The sequence below is a fragment of the Triturus cristatus genome, chromosome 3_1 (assembly GCF_964204655.1).
Source record: "Triturus cristatus chromosome 3_1, aTriCri1.1, whole genome shotgun sequence".
Taxonomy (NCBI): Eukaryota; Metazoa; Chordata; class Amphibia; order Caudata; family Salamandridae; genus Triturus; species Triturus cristatus.
This window is the reverse complement of record NC_140583.1, coordinates 811,281,593-811,303,747: the sequence shown is the minus strand read 5'-3', so window position 1 is coordinate 811,303,747 and position 22,155 is coordinate 811,281,593. Positions and strand designations below refer to the sequence as shown.

At 43.6% G+C, this 22,155-nt stretch overlaps 1 protein-coding gene across 1 annotated transcript in view; it reads right to left on the bottom strand.

Annotated features, from left to right (window-relative positions):
- LOC146861089 (aryl hydrocarbon receptor-like) overlaps nt 1–22,155 on the bottom strand; it is an 867,902-nt gene that overhangs the window by 131,831 nt on the left and 713,916 nt on the right. The window contains exon 6 of the mRNA XM_085645144.1: nt 5,946–6,070. Coding sequence (XP_085501270.1) covers nt 5,946–6,070 — 125 coding nt within the window. The remainder of the gene's footprint in view (nt 1–5,945; nt 6,071–22,155) is intronic.

Genomic DNA, 22,155 nt, shown 5'->3' with positions numbered 1-22,155 from the left:
ATGGCACCTATACTCCCTTTAACCAATTTATCAAAATGTATGGCTGTATTAAAATGTAATGCTAAAGAGATAAAGGACGTTCATATACAGCTGGAAGATCATCAGTTGCCAACCTTTCAAACATTTTACAAAGCTATTTAGTTGTTAGGCTCTGCGCAGGAAGTTCAGGTGAACTCGTGGCATGGGATAAACCCCAGGAACAATTTTAACATCTTCTGGTTAGAATCATGCCAGTTCTTAGACAAACCATTGTCTAATACTTGGTCTCCTGCAGGGTAAACCCTCAAGTCATTATAGTCTATGATTACATCCTATGTTGGTTCGGTTCATAAAACTTTAACGGCTACTTCAGAACAGCCATAAAAGAACATAAAACATATAATAGATACAATGTAAACATTTCTTTATATCCACATAATAGTCCACCATCTCATAAAACCATTACATAACTTTAAAATCAAGGACCCGCTAATACATAACACTTTTCCTCACATTAATTGCCTTCAGAATAAAAAGTGCGATATTATAGCACACCAAGGGTTCATTTAGTGCAAGCAAATAGTTTATGGCAACTTTATAAGAGCTACTGTCCTGAGCAACAAGAATGGGTTCAAGATGAGAACGCCTAAAATACAAATAAAAGTTACAGAACAGCAAAAAATGAAGCCTACTTTTCTTACTCCGACTGTCACATGGGCAAGGGATCGTACCTAAGGGACAAGATTTCATGTTTAGAAAAGCCACAAATTGGTACATAACACCAAATCTAAGTCTTGTCAAGACAAAACGGTGATGCATATTAGGGACACAAGATAAATAACTTTTACAGCCCTCTTCTGGATCCAGTGACATATAGAGAGCAACCGTCGATTTCATCCTATTGATGGTCATAATACTGGTCAAATATATACTGCAAAACGTTCCTTTAATAATCTGTTTAGTGAGTGATAACACCTGGGTGGGGTCTGACCACATGGATAATGTAAACATCATACTAAAAGAGAAATTAATATAGGCTAACCAAGGGATACATGAAACGCTATCCAAGGTTAAACAGTCATAAATGATTGATTTAGTAAAGCTGTTTTCCTCCTTTGCCCATAAAGAAAACCATAGTAACAAGGGTCTTGCCAGTAATATATCCTCCAGATACTGCAGGCCGACCTCCTGCTGTACAATCACAGACGACGCTGAAGCAGGTACACATGATGACCATTTTAGAAAGCTATTTTCCTTAACTTGTAGGGATGAATGGAAGCATAACCACAGAGGCCAGCCCCGTATGTGGCAGTAGTCACCCCTCTAGCCTTATATATATCCGCCATTTCTCTAATGGGTCAACTACCTACTTTGGATGGAAACCTAAAGGTTCATTGAGAAATTCTGCTCATTTTGGCTTTGGTATTTAAAATATGTTGTGCCCAGGAACCATTACCTGTAAATAATACCCTCAAATAGCAAAATGAATTTACTTTGGTAATAGGGGTGTTGTCAATAAAAAAAGGTTCAACATTGTTTTGATTTATACCCACAAACCATAGTAAAAGTTTCTGATTTGTTAATCGCCATTTCTTTGGAAAACAGAAACTCGCCAAAAGCACTCACCAATTTATGAAAGCCAACCGGCCTCTTAGATAACAATAGGGCGTCGTCAGCATATAACAATACTGGTATGGAATGCCTGGCGGTACAGGGAGCATCGGCTTGCAAGAACTGTAAAAATTATCCACTCCATTGATAAAAAGTGAGAACAATAACATGGCAAAAGTGCACCCTTGTCGAATGCCCATCCCACTTCAAAGATGGACGAACATTTGCCGCCATGGAGCCCAAAACAAACTTTGCAGGATAAATTCTCATAAAGAAAGGAAAGGAAACCTATGATTGGTCTGGGGGCAGCAAGGGAAATCAACAATGATCAAAGAATAGAATGGTCAACCAAATTGAAGGTACTGCTTAAATCTGCAGAACAAAGATAAAGAACATCTGACTTGGCGCTAGTGCATTTCCCAATCAACAATTCCAGGTTGATACATTGCTTAATGGTACCCAAATCCTTTCTAAAACCGAAGTGTAATGGAGATGAACTAGAATATTTGTGTGCCCATTACTTCAATCTCATCAATAGGATCCCACTCATTACTTTCGCTGAGCAGTCCAAGAGTAAAATAGGGTGATAGTTTTTAGGATCTGATTTAGCACCCTTTTTTTGTGGATAGAAACAATTATAGAAATAACTCAGGAATGTGGAATCGTATCAACAGCAGCTACATTAGGCTTTAGCCTCCTAGGCTGAAAGATCCTCGTCAATAGTAATATCCAAAGGATGGGAAACCCATCTATGCACCCCCACACAACTACTTTACTGTCCCTATTGCTCTGCTTAACAATCTCTGTGAAATGTGCCACCCAAGCATCACCCCAAACGAAAGAACAGAACTCAGGGACAGTAGTGTTATTAAGAAAGGTGATTTGACCGTATCCCAGAATAATTTAGTATCCTTGGTTTCCGCAGCTAAGGCCAATTTTCCCCATGCCTCTTTCTGTAGTTTTTTCTTCCTAGCAGCAAGGGCCTGTCTATATTGTTGGCAAAGACACTAATAACCGTAGTATCCTGGGGGAACTGCATAAGGCCTGTTTCAGGGACCATGAGGCCTGAGTACAAGTGTGATCAAACCATCCCCTATTACTTTCCGTGTGATATTCAGAAAGCGGGTCAAGAGTGACTTAATAGAACCGATAATGGAATTAAAATGATCAATCAACAGATTAGAGGAAACATCATCCTGTAAACAGTAACTTATTTCAATAAAAGTTTTAGATTCTATTTTTTGTAGAAAGCTATTAGGATTGATGCCAGCCCACTTAATTCGTACACCATTAGGCCTATTAGAAGTAACATTGTTAATTAGGGAAAACGATTTGCATTTCTTGTCTCAAAAACGGAATCGTAGTATGATAGGGTTATGGTCACTTAGTACAGACCGTGCAATGCTAGGGGTGCCACACAGACCATTTATATAGGTAGATACCAATACATTGTCAATAACAGTGGAGAAATTTCTTCCAATAAATATTAGAATGTGCTCCCCATCGACATCACGTTCACACTGCAAATCATACTTCGAAATTATAGAGATCAAAACATCTCAATACTCATTATGGCAAAAATTAACAAATCCCACCCGCTCCTGGTTAATATAACCACACACACATGTTGCAGGTAAGGTGCAGGCCTGAATATTGAAGTTGCCTGCCCATAATAATTCAAAGTCAGAGTGGATAGGGTGTAGAAAATCTTCGAGACCATGGTCAAGTGCTTTACCCACTCAACTACGTGTAGCATCAAAAATATTATTATAAAAGTTTACTAACACCATATTGTGTCCCCCTTTAATACTTAACCACAGCAGTTGGGAGTGTGGACCCATCGAGGGAGCCTTTTTAACAGTAACAGGAAGCTCGTTGGAAATGAGAATCTGAAGCCCTCCTTTAGCCCGTCCGGCTTGGGAGGGCATCGCACCCAGGAAGTGGGAGGAAACCCCGTACACATATACCGGGTTAGTGCACAAAGTTTCTTGAATACAAATAACATCGAATCCAGATATAGTATTAATTCTGTCGATATTTCCTAACTTATTTTTTTAACCCACCCACGTTCCATGTTACAAATTTATGGCACCCATCCAGGGTGTGATTAATATGATCCATAATGGACACAGAGGGGTGTAGGCATTCTGGACTAGGATTAACATTGGTGTTCTTATCAATAGGCCTGTATTTACCAAAACTGGAGACCACTGCCATGATCCATCCCAGAAATGCTTAGAACTTCAACATTAGGTGAATCAACGAGAGAAACCATCAGAGTGCCCCCAAGATTATCTCCACCACACCTCGATTCATGATGCTTCCTGCAACTGAGTCAATCATTATCTTGGTACCTATTAGACACAACCGAAGGGGTGGGAACAAGAGGTTTAGGCCATGGCACTCGCATTAAGTTCCATATAGCATTGTACGGTTGTACAGAAATCCATAAATGACGATAAAAAAAACCTAAGGGGAATAAAGCCATATTCTGAACAAACGGGGAGGGCGGCATTGCCCTTGCAAAAATTTACCCAACAAAGCTAGGGTGTTGAAAATTAATGACTACGCAATTCCCCTTGACATTTTTTGTTAAGGGCCCAATCTATCCCACTCTCCATGTCAACATAATCTGGTGAGCTCTATCAGATGGAAATATACAATTAGAACTAATCCAGTGCAAAACCATGTTCTTCAAGGATTCAGGGGTTTCAATAGCACCAGGTTTTAAAGGGGTAACATCAACCAAAACAGCCACATTAGGACAGCAGACTTTGGGGAGATTAATCTTTATAAGGTCAAATGGGTTCATTTGGTCATTAGAATCAGTATGGTCCACTACTAATGGCTGAGACTGTGTGCCAGAGGGATATGGTTGATTCAAGTAGGGTTGAACCGTAAGGGATGTCCTCACAGAAAGCCCTGTATCCCTCAACCACAGGATTCTTGGGGGGGGGGGGGCTGTCCCAGAGCAGGACATACCCTAGTTTGAACCGTAGCCATCACAAAATTACCCTGCCCAGTATTTGATGAAGAAGATTCAAAAACACTAGCATTTAATATGTTCACATTTGTCAATTTCTGCCAAAACAAAATAACATTTCCAATTTCGCCCTCCAACCTATCCAACGTCTCTCTAACAGGCAACAATAAGTCATTAATGGTAGCTGTTAATTTGCTCCAAAATGAGGTCCAGAGAGATTTGTCCAAGGTAATAGGATGACTAGCAGCTCCAGAACAAACAAGGAAGTCAAGGGGGCATGGACTAACAAATACAGCCTTTCGAATCTTCTTTTTGTGTTTTGCTGCAGGTGAGTGATCTAGAGAGGTAGAGGACAATGGAGAAGGAACTGCCATAGACACAGGAGGAGGCTGATAATTAATAGAATTGTCCAAAACCAAAGTGATACTAGTAGTATACCTCTCCACTAGCTCCCGCTCTTTATCTAATCTGGGTTGGTTCAATATCCTCAATAGGCACCACGTGTTCATCTGACCTAGCCATGCCCAGGGATAAGCGACACTCTGCCAATTCTGTTTCTTTAGATATAACTCCCACAGCACACGCTAAAAAAGAATCAATGATGGTACGTTTCATGGAGCTATGCGTGTCTACTGCTGGCTTTGCACTTTAGTCTTGTGCTTACCCTTAGTAACAAATGGTCCAACAACGCACCTTAAGATGGAAAACCAGTTCCATTTCCACTAGTCCCCTACCGGGCAGCATAGGGACAAAAACAGCAAGCTAACTGATATAGTTCAATGAAATGAGGTAGCTTAGCCCACTTACTTCTAAGACACAAAATCCAGCCACTTATGAGTAACGATTGAAATGCAAACGTCGTACTTATCTGCAGTGGCCAGGAGCCAGGGCCAAGAGGGCAGGCCCGGCTCAGCCTCATCCGGCTGTCGACGAGTGAAGACGGGCCAGCTCTTGGCCCGGTCTTCGCTCAGGCCCATTCACACACGTCCCATGCTGTGGGACACCTCTGATGTTTATATAGCGCTCCTGTGCCTGGTGAGGCCCTGTACAGCAAAGAAAGCTGTTGGATGTAGTCCCACCACAGCAAGTACAGCTGCTCCATGCGGGCAAACAAGATGGCTGGAATGCAAGGCTATCCTATGTCGCTTTCGACGTATCTCTCTGTGCTAACCTTTATACACGCACACTATCTGCAGCCACAGCGACTACTCTATTGGCTCACAATGTAATGGCATTAAACGTCAAGAAGGCATACATCTTCACCAGCATTGTTTGATGAATTCAGCTGTGTTCCTCTTCCTACCTGTGATGTGGAAGAAAAGTGATTTAGCAGAAAGACAAGGAAGATATGCGAGTGTTCCAGGAAACTTACCAGGAATCCAGATGAGTTATCCAACAGGCAACGGAATCGGCAGACAAAGCTGCGTTCCAGGAAGGCTGAGTTCTCTGGTGGAAGCTGGTCTGGTTTGTAGGTTACAACAGCTGAGCAAATGACACCTTTTTAGTTGAGAGACAGTAATGGGAAAATAAAACATAAATTATCAGTAACAGTTTATTCGAAGGGTTTTGTCACACAAAATTAACATTTAAAACCACTTTCTGTGCTGGAGTTCAAACATTTGAAGCAAACTAATAACAAGGCCTTCAGGCTCAAGCCCCAATATCAAATACTTAGGGCTTGAGTCACAAAAGTAAACCTAAACTTTTGTGCAAATTTATAATTGTTTGCTATAGACAAATGTATGGTGTCTCCACACATAAATAGATAGGACAGTAGTATCTTTTTATGCGCAGAGACTTTGCAGTTGTAAATATACTATTAGTCAAACACATTTATTAATAGCAAACCATCATAAACGTACACAATAGTGTAAGTTTATCTTTGTGAGTCAGGCCCACAGGGTTTAACTTTAGAGGCCCAATGACCTAACCCATGGGTTAATGACATTCTTATAGTTATGGGTCAGAAAAGTACTAAGAAGGTTTTCAAAAGGAACAGATTACTTATCTGTAAGTGCAGTTCCCCAGTAGTGGCCTCTTTCATAGAATCCTAAGCATGAATCATGTCCTGTTGTTGAGATGGAAGTCATACTGCAACCTTTAAATAGCAGTATCTTTTAATAAGGCCAGAAAGTCTTGTTAACATTGTCAATGAAGTAACCAAAGAACCTCATAGCTAATGACCCAAATTCAGCAAATCAACTTCTACCACCCTAAACATCACTCCCCCAGAGGCCACCATATCTCAGATATAGCACCACTGTGAAAGGTATGAGGCGAGTTCAGACAGAGATCATGGTGGGTCACATGAGAATCTATGAAAGATATCAACTCTGGAGAACTGAAATTACAGGTAAGTCACTTGATTGGTCTCCAGTAGAAGGCAGCACCTAATCATTAATAAAACAACTTGCATACAAAGAACGCCTTTATACCAAAATATTTTAAACATATATTGCTGAAAAGTCTCCCCTGTTGATACAGATGCTATCGAACTACTTTCACTATCACAGACTCTCTGGACATTTTTGCATGGGGAACAACCTTTACAACGCAACTTTTACAACGCACTACACTTACAACGCATTTTTTACAACGCACAATCCATTGCAACGCATGACATTACAACGCATGACACTACAACGCATTTTTAAAAACTACCTTTACAACGCATTCCATTACAACGCATACTACCATTACAACGCATACCATTACAACGCATAATATAGTAATTTTTACCCCTATACTATCCAACACTTACCCTACTGTTGAACCCCCTGGAGTTAGAATAGGAATTTTTACCCCTATACTATCCAACACTTACCCTACTGTTGCACCCCCTGGAGTTAGAATAGTAATTTTTACCCCTATACTATCCAACACTTACTCTACTGTTGCACCCCCTGGAGTTAGAATAGTAATTTTTACCCCTATACTATCCAACACTTACCCTACTGTTGCACCCCCTGGAGTTAGAATAGTAATTTTTACCCCTATACTATCCAACACTTACCCTACTGTTGCACCCCCTGGAGTTAGAATAGTAATTTTTACCCCTATACTATCCAACATTTACCCTACTGTTGCACCCCCTGGAGTTGGAATAGTAATTTTTACCCCTATACTATCCAACACTTACCCTACTGTTGCACCCCCTGGAGTTAGAATAGTAATTTTTACCCCTATACTATCCAACACTTACCCTACTGTTGCACCCCCTGGAGTTAGAATAGTAATTTTTACCCCTATACTATCCAACACTTACCCTACTGTTGCACCCCCTGGAGTTAGAATAGTAATTTTTACCCCTATACTATCCAACACTTACCCTACTGTTGCACCCCCTGGAGTTAGAATAGTAATTTTTACCCCTATACTATCCAACACTTTCCCTACTGTTGCACCCCCTGGAGTTAGAATAGTAATTTTTACCCCTATACTATCCAACATTTACCCTACTGTTGCACCCCCTGGAGTTAGAATAGTAATTTTTAACCCTATACTATCCAACACTTACCCTACTGTTGCACCCCCTGGAGTTAGAATAGTAATTTTTACCCCTATACTATCTAATACTTACCTTAAATGCAATTTAATATTATGCGTTGTAATGGTATGCGTTGTAAAGGTAGTATGCGTTGTAATGGAAATGCTTTGTAAAGGTAGTTTTTAAAAATGCGTTGTAGTGTCCTGCGTTGTAATGTCATGCGTTGTAATGGATTGTGCGTTGTAAAAAATGCGTTGTAAGTGCATGCGTTGTAAAAGTGTGCGTTGTAACGACATACATCCTTTTTGCATACAGGCAATACTATGTAGCGAAGGAGCGCCATGTTTCCCATGTTGACACCATGCGTATAGCCAACAAAGCAATTCCAGACAATAAAGCTGCCATCACTGCCATGTATATGATTGGATGGACTGTTAGTGTAACAATGAGAGGATTACCAACTTTGCTGTTGTCATACGCTTCCTACTAATCTAGTAGGACTGTGTGTTTAGAACAACATAGCGTTATAATACAGAGACTGTCTTCTTACATAATCAGTAAATGTTAGTCTATTTGGGTAGCACACAGTACGCATCCAAACTCCTAAACCTCCAGAGTTATAGATGTTGTCGGTAACCTAGAACATGACTCTCAGATTCCCAAAGAAATTGTGGAAACAAATCTAATCTTTTTGTTTGTCACTCATGCATGCCCAAAGTGTCACAAAGAAAAGATACAATATTGCATTTTCAAACACGTATTGAAAAGCTCTAATCTTCACAAATAAAAAATGAACTGCGATTGTCAGAAAGATGAAACATATTATTGCAATGAGCACTGTAAGAATAGTAAAAAATACTAACAAATCAATCATTGTACTTGTTCATACGTTGCTAATGTTACTAATATTACTCCTATCTATTGCTAGCGTCTATGCTAAAGAGAGCATATTGGTAGAACCCATCTGCACGGTCTTTTGGAATGACCTAACCCCATACCTTGGTAGTGTATGTCTAAGGTAGGATTAGTGCACCCACAGATGGACCCCCGAGGGCGAAGCTATCTTCCTTCTCAGGATAAAGGTCGGGGTAGTGGATCTGCATCTCAGCAGCGTTCCGTGATGACTTCAGCAGAAGTGAACCTCTCACTGACTTCCGCATGGACACGGTTAATATAATAAAACAGCAAGCTATTCAAACTGTGACAAAGGTGCAGAACAGCATTTTAAATAGACTGAATCAGAAGAGTTGTCTCTTTGCGAGCACAAAACAAAAAACAATGCCTCATGTTCTAAATTTCTGCAACCCTGGATGTAACTGTGCAGACTAATAGGCGTAAATTCCTATCAGGATGAAATGTATGTAAGGCCATTCTCGTGATAGAAACATGTACAAAGCACCATTAGAAAATGAGGCTAAGTTAACACGAGAACTGAAAAGGAAGGTAAATGCAAACCATGCAACACTATGACAAAAGGTAATTTACTGCTATCCATCTGGAGATTCCTATTTTGATAGGGGTTGACAACTCTGAAGATGACCAAAGGAAACAAAAAGTTAATCAGTTTTGAAAGTTTTTGTTGTCATTGTAAATTTTGAGAGGCCTTCATATGCCGAGAGTATGTAAGGCCTTTTCTGTATCATTGTGTGGGGTTCTTAGACAATGTCTTTAATGCCATTGGTTCACTGAAATAGACATCTGACAGCACCTGTGATATAAGTTTCAGATTAGTGCATAGTACTATTTTGTCCTTAAAACATTTCTGAAATGGGTGTCTGATCCTAAATGTTTGTGTCTTACTTATCCTCCGGGCAGAAGTAAAAGGTAGCAGAAGAACTACTTTACAAGGGAGAAATGTAATGTGCGCACTTTTAATGGTCTCAAACAGACTTCCTCAGTTGGCTTTGAATGGTACTGAATTCCCAACTGGCTGACAAAGGTCTAACAAGTGGAAGCATCTTAAATAGACACTAGTGGAACTCTTTGGCGATACCTTCTGAAATAAGTCATTGAGCACTATAAAATATCTGGAAGAGATGTGTCCCTTGCATGAGTTGCAAGCCAGGTGGAACATGGGGACCATTGTTGTCTGTAGTATTTCTATGCTTTAGAGTGGCCACTGAAACAATTACTTTTTGTGAGAGCTCCAGGCTGGCATAATCTGGTCTTCCTGTGACCCTGCCTCTGGTGCCAGACTGGGGTGACCTAGGAGCCTTGTGTGTGAGATGTGATAGTTTTAGATCTGCTCCTGATCAAGATTGGAAACCAAGGATAGGAAAACATGCCCTAAGGTTGACACGACTCGCTCCCTGCATTCTCTTGCCCACCACCAGGGGGCTGAATTGTGGGGCTCTCCAGTGTTCTAATAAGCTTACAGACCCTCCCATCCATGCATATAATGACTTCCAGTCATTTGGATTCTACTTGCAAATTGTCATTCATTCCCAATCCAATGCCGGGTTTTGTGAAAGCCTGCCTGCTAATGTTTGACACTCTGTTACCTAGAATTCCCTGCTCACTGCTTCGTCTCCACCCTGCAGGCCAAGGATGGGTGGAGGAATTCAGTTCACCTGTGGGTAGCTGCTGCTAGCCTGCTCACACCTGATGCATGTGATTACTGTGAGCTCTTTTAACTTTTAAGCCTCAGCTCTGTTCAGGCCAATGTTAGTCACTGTAGCTGTGTACCGGTGAGACTGACCCTTGTTTTCACTGCTCCCTGAGCTTTTGCTATCCTTTGTTTCCATTGCGTACTGAGCTTTAGTTATCATCTGTTCCTGACCTGCTGCTGTTTTCCTTGTTCCTGAATTAGCACTCCCTGCAGTGCTACCTTGACTCCTGAGCCTTAGTATTGTTATGTTTCATATAGGTACCCTAATATAGGCCCTGGTAATATCATACACCGCCACCTACATTATCTCCCTTATACTACACAGTAATGAGCCTTTAGGATTAAACATTTACCTAGTTCTAAGCCTGGGTGCAGAAGGAGGGTTTTTCCTAAACAATAGAGTCCTATAACTTCATCAATAGACTCACACAGTATGAATGAATATTCATAAGGTTCTTGGAAACCAGGCAGGGGCTACATCACCTATCCCACCATATCTACGTACAAGGTTCATCCCATATGTCATCCTCCAATCCACCAATGGCTAATACATGAGACAAGGGACAAAGACGCCCTAGATACTTTCTGCATAAATGCAGCACATCTTGCGAGTATTAGACAGAGGGAACTGAGACTTCCAGGCTGACACACTGACCAGAGACGCTGAGGCTCCTGCATGCAGACGCTCCAGCTGACAGTGGTCTGAACATTCCTCGCGGGGTGTCCTACACGAGACCAAGAAGGGCTCCTATATTCTCACACTTCAGGTAATGGGGTTCGACTAAAACCTAGAGGGATTCTTGGCTTCACACCTACTCTCATGCTAGGTACACTTAGGTGCATCTAGATAGGCATCGTAGGAATACGCACACTTTTATCCTGCATTTTCTATGCATGTATTTATTCATGCTCATTGCAAGATGGTAGAACTGTACTATCCCTTTATATTCACAGTACTGCTAATCATATATCTCTGCTACTGTCTAATGGTTGTTGCAGCTCATATATTTTACACAAGACTAACAACTGTTCAATAAGGTTGTCATGTTCTAAGGTTGTCAGAAACTATTCTCATCCCGATAAGAGGAGACACTAGTGGCACCGTGAGCTAGCTAATGCAAATAGGCTAACATTTCCCAGTGGGGGTGCACAGAATCTGTCTGCCACCAAGCCCACAGTTTATGTTATCCGAACGTGCAGGTCCTGTATGGGTAATATAGGAACTACACAACAGTATTCCTTGTTCCTGACCTGCCACAGTTTCCTTTGTTCCTGAATTAGTACTGCTTGCAGTGCTCTCTTGACTCATTGTTTCCTGAGCTGTAGCTATTTCCTGTTTCCTTGAACTAGCACTGCCTGCAGTGCTACCGGGACTCCTGAGCTATAATAATTTCATGTTCCTGAACTAGCACTGCCTGCAGTGCTACCTTGACTTTTGGGCTTTTGCTCATTTCTTGTTTCTGCTCTAGTACAGCCTTCAGTGCTACTGTGCTTTCTTGACTCCTGATTCAACTCTATTCTAGTATACCCTTGCAGCCTCCCGTTCTGTATATCATTTTCCGGTCCCTGCTTTTCTTACCATTTCCTTGATTCCAGTTCCTAGTTTACAGTCTTTCTATTCCTGCTGTCTTGCTTCTATTACCTTGTATGTTTGTTACTTGCTTTCTGCCAAGTGTGCCCTGTGATTTCCTTCCTTTCCTGTTAAACACTCCTCCTTGCTAGCTCCTTGTCGATTGTGCTTACATTTAGTTCTACCCCCTTGCTGTTACTGCCTTCCGTGTTCCTGTTTGATTGCCAGGATCCGTGGGCACAGCTGACACCCTAGGTGGTGTTCCTTGCTCACTGTGAGTATTGTCTTTGAGTTACATTTATAACATCCCCATAGGTATCAGCTCCACAGACCCTGCCTTTGCATGCATATCCTATATGTGGGAATTTTCAGTCAGTATCTGTAACAGCAATTGTGGGTAAGGAACTTATCAAGCTTCAGTCTTATCGTGTGGAGCTCCCGGGTGCTTTACTTCACATTCCCTTTATTGTTAAGGTTGTTGTGTGTGTATATATATATGCTTATATGTCTGCACGTCCATCCTGGGTGTAGTTATCCTGAATGCTAAATTGCCTCTTGAGTGCCCATCCTTTGTGTCTTAGCCATCTTGTTCACTTGTACATACTTCCCCTTTGGATCCCCTTTCTCCTTCTGACTTCCTATGTGATCCTGGGCAGCACTGCACTCCTCTTTCTGTGTACGTTTTCTACCCAGTTCCCAGTTCTTGCCCAAGTCCCTGACTGTGTTCCCGACATAGTCCTGGACAGTCCCTGACAAGGGTCACAAGAATGTAGCTATTTGCATAGAAGAGTTCAAAATCCTAAAGCTGCAGAGAACCAAGGCGAGAAAGCTCATGCACATACTGGGACAGATCTGAATGGAAAACTAGACTGCATATTCTCAGGAATACAAGAGACATAATTTGCTGGGGGTAGTATTGACACTGTAGCCCTGGAGGTGGGCCTCCATAAGGTAGACCAACACAAACTTGCAGACTGAGTAGAAGAAATGGCAAAAGAGGTGAAAGCAACTCAACCTGAGTTTGCAGACCTCCATAAGTCTGTGTTGGATTTGCAGCATAGAGTCTGTTTTATAGAATTCTGCATGGGAGATGCTGAAGGATGATCTAGATGAAGCAACATCGGGTGGTTAGACTTCTGGAAAGGAAATAATGGCCTAGTGATTTGTTATTCCTGAAAGACTGACTCACCATTGAAGTGGCCCCCATAGTATATCAATGTTCTTTAACACAGCGAAGGGACACAGGGTACCCCATGCCTCCTCTTCTGCTTAAAGTTAATTTTTACAGATTTTGCTTAATTTAAAGGACCGGGACTCTATTTGCCAAAAGCCACAAAAAGGCCACTTTCAGATCAACAGGACCCCGGTTTTAATTTTCCTGACAGTACAATGGTGATTTAGCAGCAAAGTAGGTCCTTTACCAAGATACAAAAGATGTTGCAAGATAGTTGTCAGAAGTATATATTATTCTTTCCTGCCAAGCTAAACATTTTGGCTGGGGATAAATCACTTTGTCTTCATGAAGCCATCTGCTGCCTAAGATGGGACAGAGTCATGATGTCCCAACATGGTTACCAGACCAATAGCTGATCTGGACCACAGAGAAGGTGGGCTGATGGCAGGGTCTTGCCCCAGAAGCCCAGCGGTCCACATACATAACAGAACACAATGGAGAAAACAGCAGAGATTTGCCTTGATGAAACTGTTCAACAAATGGGGAGTGAGGCCAGGACCAGTGCTGAAGATAGGTAATCCACTGAATCAGAGGAGGGTTTGAGGACTCCATGGAACTAAGGGCTGAGGAATGTCCGGCTTTCACCTCTATGATGGCAGATTAAATTTTGTGAATTTGGGGGTTGAATCTTGTATGCTGACAAATGTTGCTCACTGACTGTCTCATTATTCTGGTTTTACCATGTTCATGGAGCATATAGCCTGCCATATAGTTGTATTTCTTGCTTATAAGCAAATGGGAGGCCCTGGTAGGTTACTTACATAAGGACACACACTATCTTATCAGATCTATTTCTTATTGTACAAGCTTTAAGTCCTGTATTTTGTTTTATATCCTTTTTATTTGACCTCAATAACATGATGCAATGGTTAGTGAAACAGACACCTCGCACTTTGGAGTGATGGCTACTTAGGAGACAGCTCTGTTTTCTTGTGGGGAGGAAAAATGAGGGGGTTATATTTGTTTCTTTTTGGATATGTGTCCCTTGGTGGAGACTGTGTACCTTTCTTAAATGCCTGGCAGGCCTGAGAACCACATGGGGAAATGTGATATATATGTTTGACTACTGGACCAAAGGGGCATAGGTCTTGCAATACTGGCTTGCCCAGAACAATCATGGAACATTAATGGTATAGGTGATAAGATTAAATGGGTGTGGTGTCACAGTTTCTTAATAGTTACAGGTCATTACTATGTCATACTTCAAAAAGTGTATTTATTGGATAACAAATGTAACTTCATCAGCAAAACTAAATTTACACTTTTGGAACATGCCGGCCATATGAGGGTCTCCAGTGGTGTAGGCACCTATGCGCACAGAACTCTGCCTTTGTTGCCTCAAGGAGTGGCTAGACCCAGGTGTTAGCTATGCTATGGTCAATGGCTGTTGGTTCAAGATCAGGTGTGAGAATTGGTTTATTAGCTGAGGGGTTTAATTACCCACCTCAAGTAATAATCACAATCGTATCTGATACAGACTTCAAGCCGCAGATTCCTTACCATGAAATTCTCCCCAGGTGTCAGACTGGTTCTGGAAATCTTTTTGTGTGCAGTACCCCTGCGTGGCAGTAGGTGGCTTAGTTTGGCCCAGCGTACCTTCATCAGCATTGTCCGTGCCAGAACTGACTTGCCTGGTGCCTTAATAGACAACACCCCAGCACGCTGACTTCAGTTTTTTTCTTTCCACGCTAGTCAGCGCAGATCCAGAGAAGAGCTGGCCTTTAGTCATTTTTTGACTAAGCTGTTTTTTACTTTTGTCAAAGTACTTTTGAGGTTTTTCCTACTGATGTGTCAAAAATGTCATCAAGGAAGGCTGGCTGTCACCGATTGATGACAGTGAGGAACCTGCATCTTGTATGCCTATGGTACCTCGAGTGCGACCATGACCACGACCTGGAGGCCTGCATCAAATACCACGCCATCAACCCAAAGGCTTTGAGGGAACGAATCCTCAAGCTCCAGGCAGCATGACGTGCAATGCTGCAACAATAGAGGTCCCTGTCGAAAAGGAAGGTCCCAGAAGTGGTCGCAGAGTCCGAGATCCTCATCACACTTGAAGTCGTCGGGTGACTCAGGTAGGTCACACCACAAGAAGAAGAAGAAGTCAAAGAGATCTTCGACTTCTCCACGTCCATCGGCCAACGAGACAAGGGAGTGTTGACATTCAAGGCCTGCCTCCTTGGTTGAGCCAGCATATGGGCCACCTCGATGCCTTACGGAGTTTCCGGGAGCCGGGGCGACCCCCACCCAGCTAAGATCATTCTATGAGGCCATGCACCTCTTATTTGGGTGGCCACGCACCTCATATTTGGGTGGCCATTCCCTCGGGCCCTCCGGTGTGCCTTTGGGCCCGGGGGTTCGGCAGGGGTCCCTTCTGGTACTGCACCAGCAGGTTCAGCCCCAGCACCAGTTTGGTCCCAAAGATCCATTGCTGGATTCGGACCGATGCTGGTCGTGCCACCTCGACCTTCTCTGGCACCAGTCCCATCTGACGCTGACTCCGGCGCCTACTGGAGCCATGTCTTATTCTTATGGGCTAGGACTTGGGGATGAAAAGGGGGGGGGGTCGCTGGAACCTGAGAAATACCAGCCTTATGACACCTTGGATTGGTGAAGATCTGGGTGAAGCCAGTGGACCGGACAATTCTCCATATACTTGCATGCTTTATTTCCCTACCGTGGCTATGCAGGAGGAAGCGTCCTTCGCAATGGTGGTGTGGAGGGCGGCGGAGATCCTGGACCTCAGCTTGCCCTCAGCAGCAGTCAAGACAAATGTCTTGACCGAAGAACTTCAGCCGGGAGTATCCCCATCAGAACCACTTCTCCCTTTTAATGAGGCACTTACTGACATCCTGCTTGGGACTTGGTTCAAGCCCAGAACAGGGGCTCCTATGATTAGGTCGACTGCCCACTGCTCTGCTCCAAGAGACGCAAACACCCCATCCCATAGAGCTTGGTGTTCCAAGCCTCCACCTCCCAAGTAAATCCTGGCGCATTCCCAACCGCACAACCGGATTGGGAATCCAAGAGGCTGGATAACTTAGAGAAAAAGATGGTTTCTTCCACAAGCCTTGCATTGCAGTCTGTGAAAACAGTGTGCCTTTTGGGCTGCTATTCCAATACTCTGAGGGATACAGTTGTGCAGGTGCTGCCGACGGGCCCGGAGGAGGTCCGGCCCGTACTCTTCCAGGCTGTTGTTGATGGAAGGAACGCAGCTAAGTTCACGATACTATGTGGACTAACTACGACAAACTCACTGGGCAGAGTGGTTTCATCGACAGTGGTTTTCCAACGGCATGCCTGAACGAGGGTACTGCCTTTTCTGGGGATGTCTAAGCATCGCTTATGGACATGTATTTTGATGACTCCCATCTTCAGAGACAAGGGGGATTCAGTGCTTGTGCACTTTAAAGGCAGCAGGGCTACGGCCAGGTCCTTGGAGCTTCCCATGGCCCCTCACCAGACCGAATCCACCTTTCGCTCCTTTTGAGGCTACGAAAGGGTTTCCAGCAGCTTCTATATCTCCCCAGCCACCGCACCATACATGCTTCTTGGCCTCTGCATGGCTGAGGACGCGGTACTCACAGGCGCCATGGGTTGGGTAGCCAGTGGTCGGGTTAGCGCACCACCCCTGACAGCCTCCAAACCCTCCTAATTTGCCCTCTTACCATCATGGGCACCGAGTGGGTGGCCGGAATTGCCATCACCTGGCCCACCGGATGTCCGTACCATTGGACAAGTGGGTTTTGCAGATCCTCTGAAGGGGCTACTCCCTCCATTTTGTGACTATCCCTCCCCATGCCACCAACTGTGACAGACTGATGGAGGATCACCTATCTCTTCTCCACCAGGAAGTGACGACTCTCTTGGCCAAGAGAGTAATCAAGAGGGTGCCAACACCAGAAGTAGGTTGTGGTTGTTATTCCTGCTACTTTCTGGTGGCCAAAAAGGATGGAGGCCTTTGTCCTATCCTAGACCTGCACCCTTTCAAATTCTTCTCCAAGAAGGAGAAGTTCAAATTGCTCACGCTAGCTCAGGTCCTGTTCGCCCTCGACTCAGGAGGCTGGATAATGCCGTTGGACTTGCAGGATACATACTTTCATAACCCCGTCCTGCCTGCCCACAGGTGTTAACTGCGGTTCATGGTGGTCCACAAGCATTTTCAGTTTGGCGTGCTTCTATTAGGCCTCGACCTTGCCCCTCGGGGGTTCACCAAGGTGATGGCAGTGGTTGCTGCTCATATGCGGAGATCAGGGGTGCCAGTCCTCCTTTATCTTGATGACTGCCTGTTGACGGCAGGCTCGCCCCAAGCTGTCATCTCACACCTCCAGACTACAGCGGGCCTCCTGCACTTGCAGTTTCAGGCTTATTCTCCTGAACAGCGAGTCCAGGATATTCAGGCCCAGATATTGATGTTTCAGCCTCTATCCTGGATTTCAGTGAGACTGACTTTGAAGCTGCAGGGCCTCATGGCCACCTGCATCCTGCTGGTGAGACATGCCCAGTGGCATATGTGGGCTCTGCAGTGGAATCTGTGGTTTCAGTGGCAGCAGCATCAGGGGAATATCTCCAACATGGTCCAAGTCTCAGAGGATACTGCAAAAGACCTGCAGTGGTGGCTTACGAACTGCGATTGGGTCAGCGGCAGACCCCTCTCCCTTTCCAAAACCGGATCTGACGTTAGTGACAGATGCATCACTCCTGGTATAGGGCAGCCATCTGAGAGAGGTGAAGACCAGAGGACTCTGGTCTCTGGTAGAATCCGGACTCCACATCAACCTGTTGGAGCTCCGGGGGATTTGATTGGCATTGAAAGCCTTTATACCCTCCATCAAGGGAATGCTAGTGCAGTTGTTCGTGGACAACACCACTGCCATGTGTTAGTGCAACAAACAGGGCGTGGTGAGGTCATGGACCCTTTGTCAGGAGGTTCTGCATCTCTGGACCTGGCTGGAATGTCAGGGCATTTCCCTTGTGGTTCTACATCTGGCGGGCTCTCTGAATACCAGAGCGAACAAACTCAGCCAAAGATGCCTAGCGGATCACGAATGGTGTCTCCATCCAGAGGTGGTGCAACGTCTCTTTCAGACATGGGGAGAACCTTGGTTAGATCTGTTCATCACCGCGAAAACACGCAATTTCAGCAGTTCTGCGCACTGGAGTTTCCAAGGCGGCTCTAGCTCAGAGATGCTTTTCGTCTCGAGTGGAACTCAAGCCTCATATACACTTTTCCGCCCATACCACCCCTGCTCAGAGTTCTCAAGAAGATGAGGTATGACCATGCACAAGTCTTCCTTGTGGCTCCAGACTGGGTGTGGAGAGTTTGGTAACCCAAGCTGTTGAGCATGGCCATCGATCCTCTGGTCAAGCTGCTTCTTCAGGAGGATCTTCTGTCGCAGCAGCATGTGAGGGTCCTTCACTTGAACTTGTTAACTCTTCGCCTTCCTGTGTGGTGATTGATCAGCGACAGATGACAACTTTTGACCTGCCTTCTGAAGTCTGTAATGGTAATTTGGCAGCCAGGCGCCCCTCCACCAAGACGGTATATGCCAGCTGTTGGGGAAAATTTGTGGCATGGTGTACATAAACACAGATCGATCCCCTTTCTGCCCCCTTTTCTCAGGTTTTCATGTTCATCCTTTCTCTTGCGAAGTAGGGCTCTGCTCTAAGCACTCTAAAGGGCTATATCTCTGCTATTTCTGCGGTTGCTTGACCAGCCATCCCGCTTCAAATCCCCTATTGTAAAAAGGATCTTTAAAGGTTTTAAACATTTGTTTCCACCTTCCCCTTTCATTATGTTTCAGCTGGACCTCAATCTTGTCCTCTCTTTTCTTATGTGTGCTCCTTTTAAGCATTTACACAATTGTCTACTCAGGCTCCCTACCATTAAAACGGCCTTTCTCGTGGCTAAAACATCTGCCCGGAGAGTGAATGAGCTTCAGGCTGCATCATCCAAGCCTCTCTACTTCAACATCAACCCAGACAAACTGGTGCTATGTACGATTGCTTCCTTTCTACCAAAAGTGGTCACTCCCTTTCATGTATGCCAATTCATCACTCTGTCTACTTTTTATGCTGTGCCGCATCCCTCCAAGGAAGAGAAGTGACTTCACCGGCTGGACCCAAAAAGAGCCTTGCCGTTCTTTCTTGACCGCAAAAGAGAGTTCCAGGTGGACGACCAACTCTCCTGGTGTGGAAAGTCGCAAAAAGAAACTGACGTCAACGAGCTGGGATGGTGCCTATATAGGCACCACACACGTCACTTCCGGCAGAGATGATGTGGGTGATGCCACGTGGAACCCGAAAGACGCCACCTACCAGCACTCAGGTTACTGCTCACAAAAAAGAAATTCCGGATCCAGTGAGTCACCAGGGGATAATTCTAAGGTAAGAAATCTGCACCTAGATAGAGTCTCTACCAGATAAGGTGTCACTAAAGGTAAGTAACTTGTTCATCAGGGTGAAACACTAAAGTCACAACAACAAAAAAACAATGTCAATCCCTGATAGATATGACACAGAGCAGACTGGTTTAACTTAGAGGCAATGTGTAAAGTATGAATACAGTACTAAAAAAGTAATAAAGTGAATATGCAAAACAATGAAAACCTCAATTCAGATTGGAAAAATAGAGTAAACTTTAACAGACAAAATTACACCAAAATGACAAAAGTCCAATGAAGGGAACCAGAGATAAATTTTGGAAGTTTCAAGTAGAAATAGCTCCAAGACTAGGACATACCTAACTGATTGAGAGAGACCACATTAATTACACCACAGAGAATATGGGTTCTATTGACTCAAAGTTGATTCTGTGGGAGGTATGTAAGACAGTCATTCATGGTTACGGTATGTTCAAGTTTACCTATAAACATACACAAAAAAAGTAAAAAACCGAATGCCTTGGAAGAAGCTCTTCTTAAGACGGAAACGTGGCTGTGGCTGTCTTCCCAAGGCTATACAGCACTTTGCAGATAGGATGAGAACAGAATTTATTACATACAGCCCTGTTTGGCCAAGTAAAAAATAGTCTCTTAATATGGTGGGCTGTCGTCTTCCTGGTGGAACAGAGGGCTGACCTATTATATACTAAATGAGGCGGATAGTCTATGCCACTGTTAGACAACACTTTCACAGGCATAAACATATTTATGAACATGTTATTAAGGTGGGTAAGAAGGTTGCCTGGTTGCGTAACAGAGAAGAGGATAATAAATGGATTGAGGCAGTAAAAGACTTCACAGAAGGTATAAATTATGAAGGCTAGGATAAGGTGAGGAGTTTTCATGATTATTACATGTACTGATATTCATCAAGAATCACTGGTAACACCGATGAAATAAACCTATCCCTGATGAGATTGTCCCTCTCTAGAATTACAGATATGAATTAGGAAGCTTTGGATGACATGATGGTAGAGAAGGCTATTCAAGCAACAGCCATTTACAATCTGAGAGGGTCCCTCTGCCTATCAGCGTCCAGCAGAGGTTTTTAAGAAGCCAACAATCAATAATCCTCCAAATTGTTACATTCACATAATGCAGCACAGGAGGAGGGAGCATTATCCAATTTTATGAATCATGCCATTATTGCACTCCTACAAAAGCAAGGCAAACCGACGACCTTGTGTCAGTTATATAACCCAATTTCTCTTCTCAACATGGAAGCAAAACTTCTGGTGAAAACAATTGCTAACAGGTTGAGGCCAATTACTGCAAAAGTTCTACATCCAGACAGTACACCACAACGGACTACCACTTAACCCAAAACAACTGCATGGTTGCATTTAAGAACTAAGATTTGACTGGTACCTGGACCCGCTTAAGCTCAGGTTTCTATGCTGAGAAAACCTTAGATTTCATTGAGTGGACATTTCTTTATGGTACTCAAAGTGTTCGGGATAGCACTTCGTTGTTTATTGTGGCTAGAGGTTCTGTAGAAGTCACCCACTCACTGGTTAGTCTAAATGGACTCTTGTCAAATGTTTTTGAGCGACAGATGCGTATGGGGCAGGGTAGCCTATTTTATTTCCCTTGGCCATTGAGGCATTTGCCATGGATTAGAAATTATTTTACATGTTTTTCAGGGGAGGGAGGGGATGGAAGGCCATATCTCCCTATGTGCAGATGATATACTTTATGTCTGACCCTTAACTGGTAATCCCGAGGGTGATGGTGAAGTTTTGGAGATACTCCAGCTTTAGTATTATTCATGTGATACCCAACTAAGGTCCCACCATAGAGGGTTATGTCACCCCTTCCACTTTGAGAGGCTATGGATGGTTTTCAAAATCCTAATGTGACAATTCCCTTGTCCAGGCCAGGTTACTTGGAAAGAAATCTAAATATCCTCCTAGTGAGGTTCCAAGAGGATGTTCAACATTTGCGTTCACTGTCTCTGTCTCCAACGGGCTGAGTGCCTCTTTACAAAATGATATACCTACATAGATTCTTATATGTTCTGCAAAATTCTCCATATAGGGTGCCAGATACCTACATAAATAAGACAAGCATTAAGTTCGGACTAGCCTGATATTATTCACCGGGTTTTCACTGGGTGAATTGCTCTGCGTACTCAAGGGTTTATTATTGGCTGCCTCAGCTAAGGTGATGATTTGCCACAAACTAAGCCCTCAGTCAGGTTAGATTTGTGAGTGATGGTAAAATTGACCTAGCAACAGTTC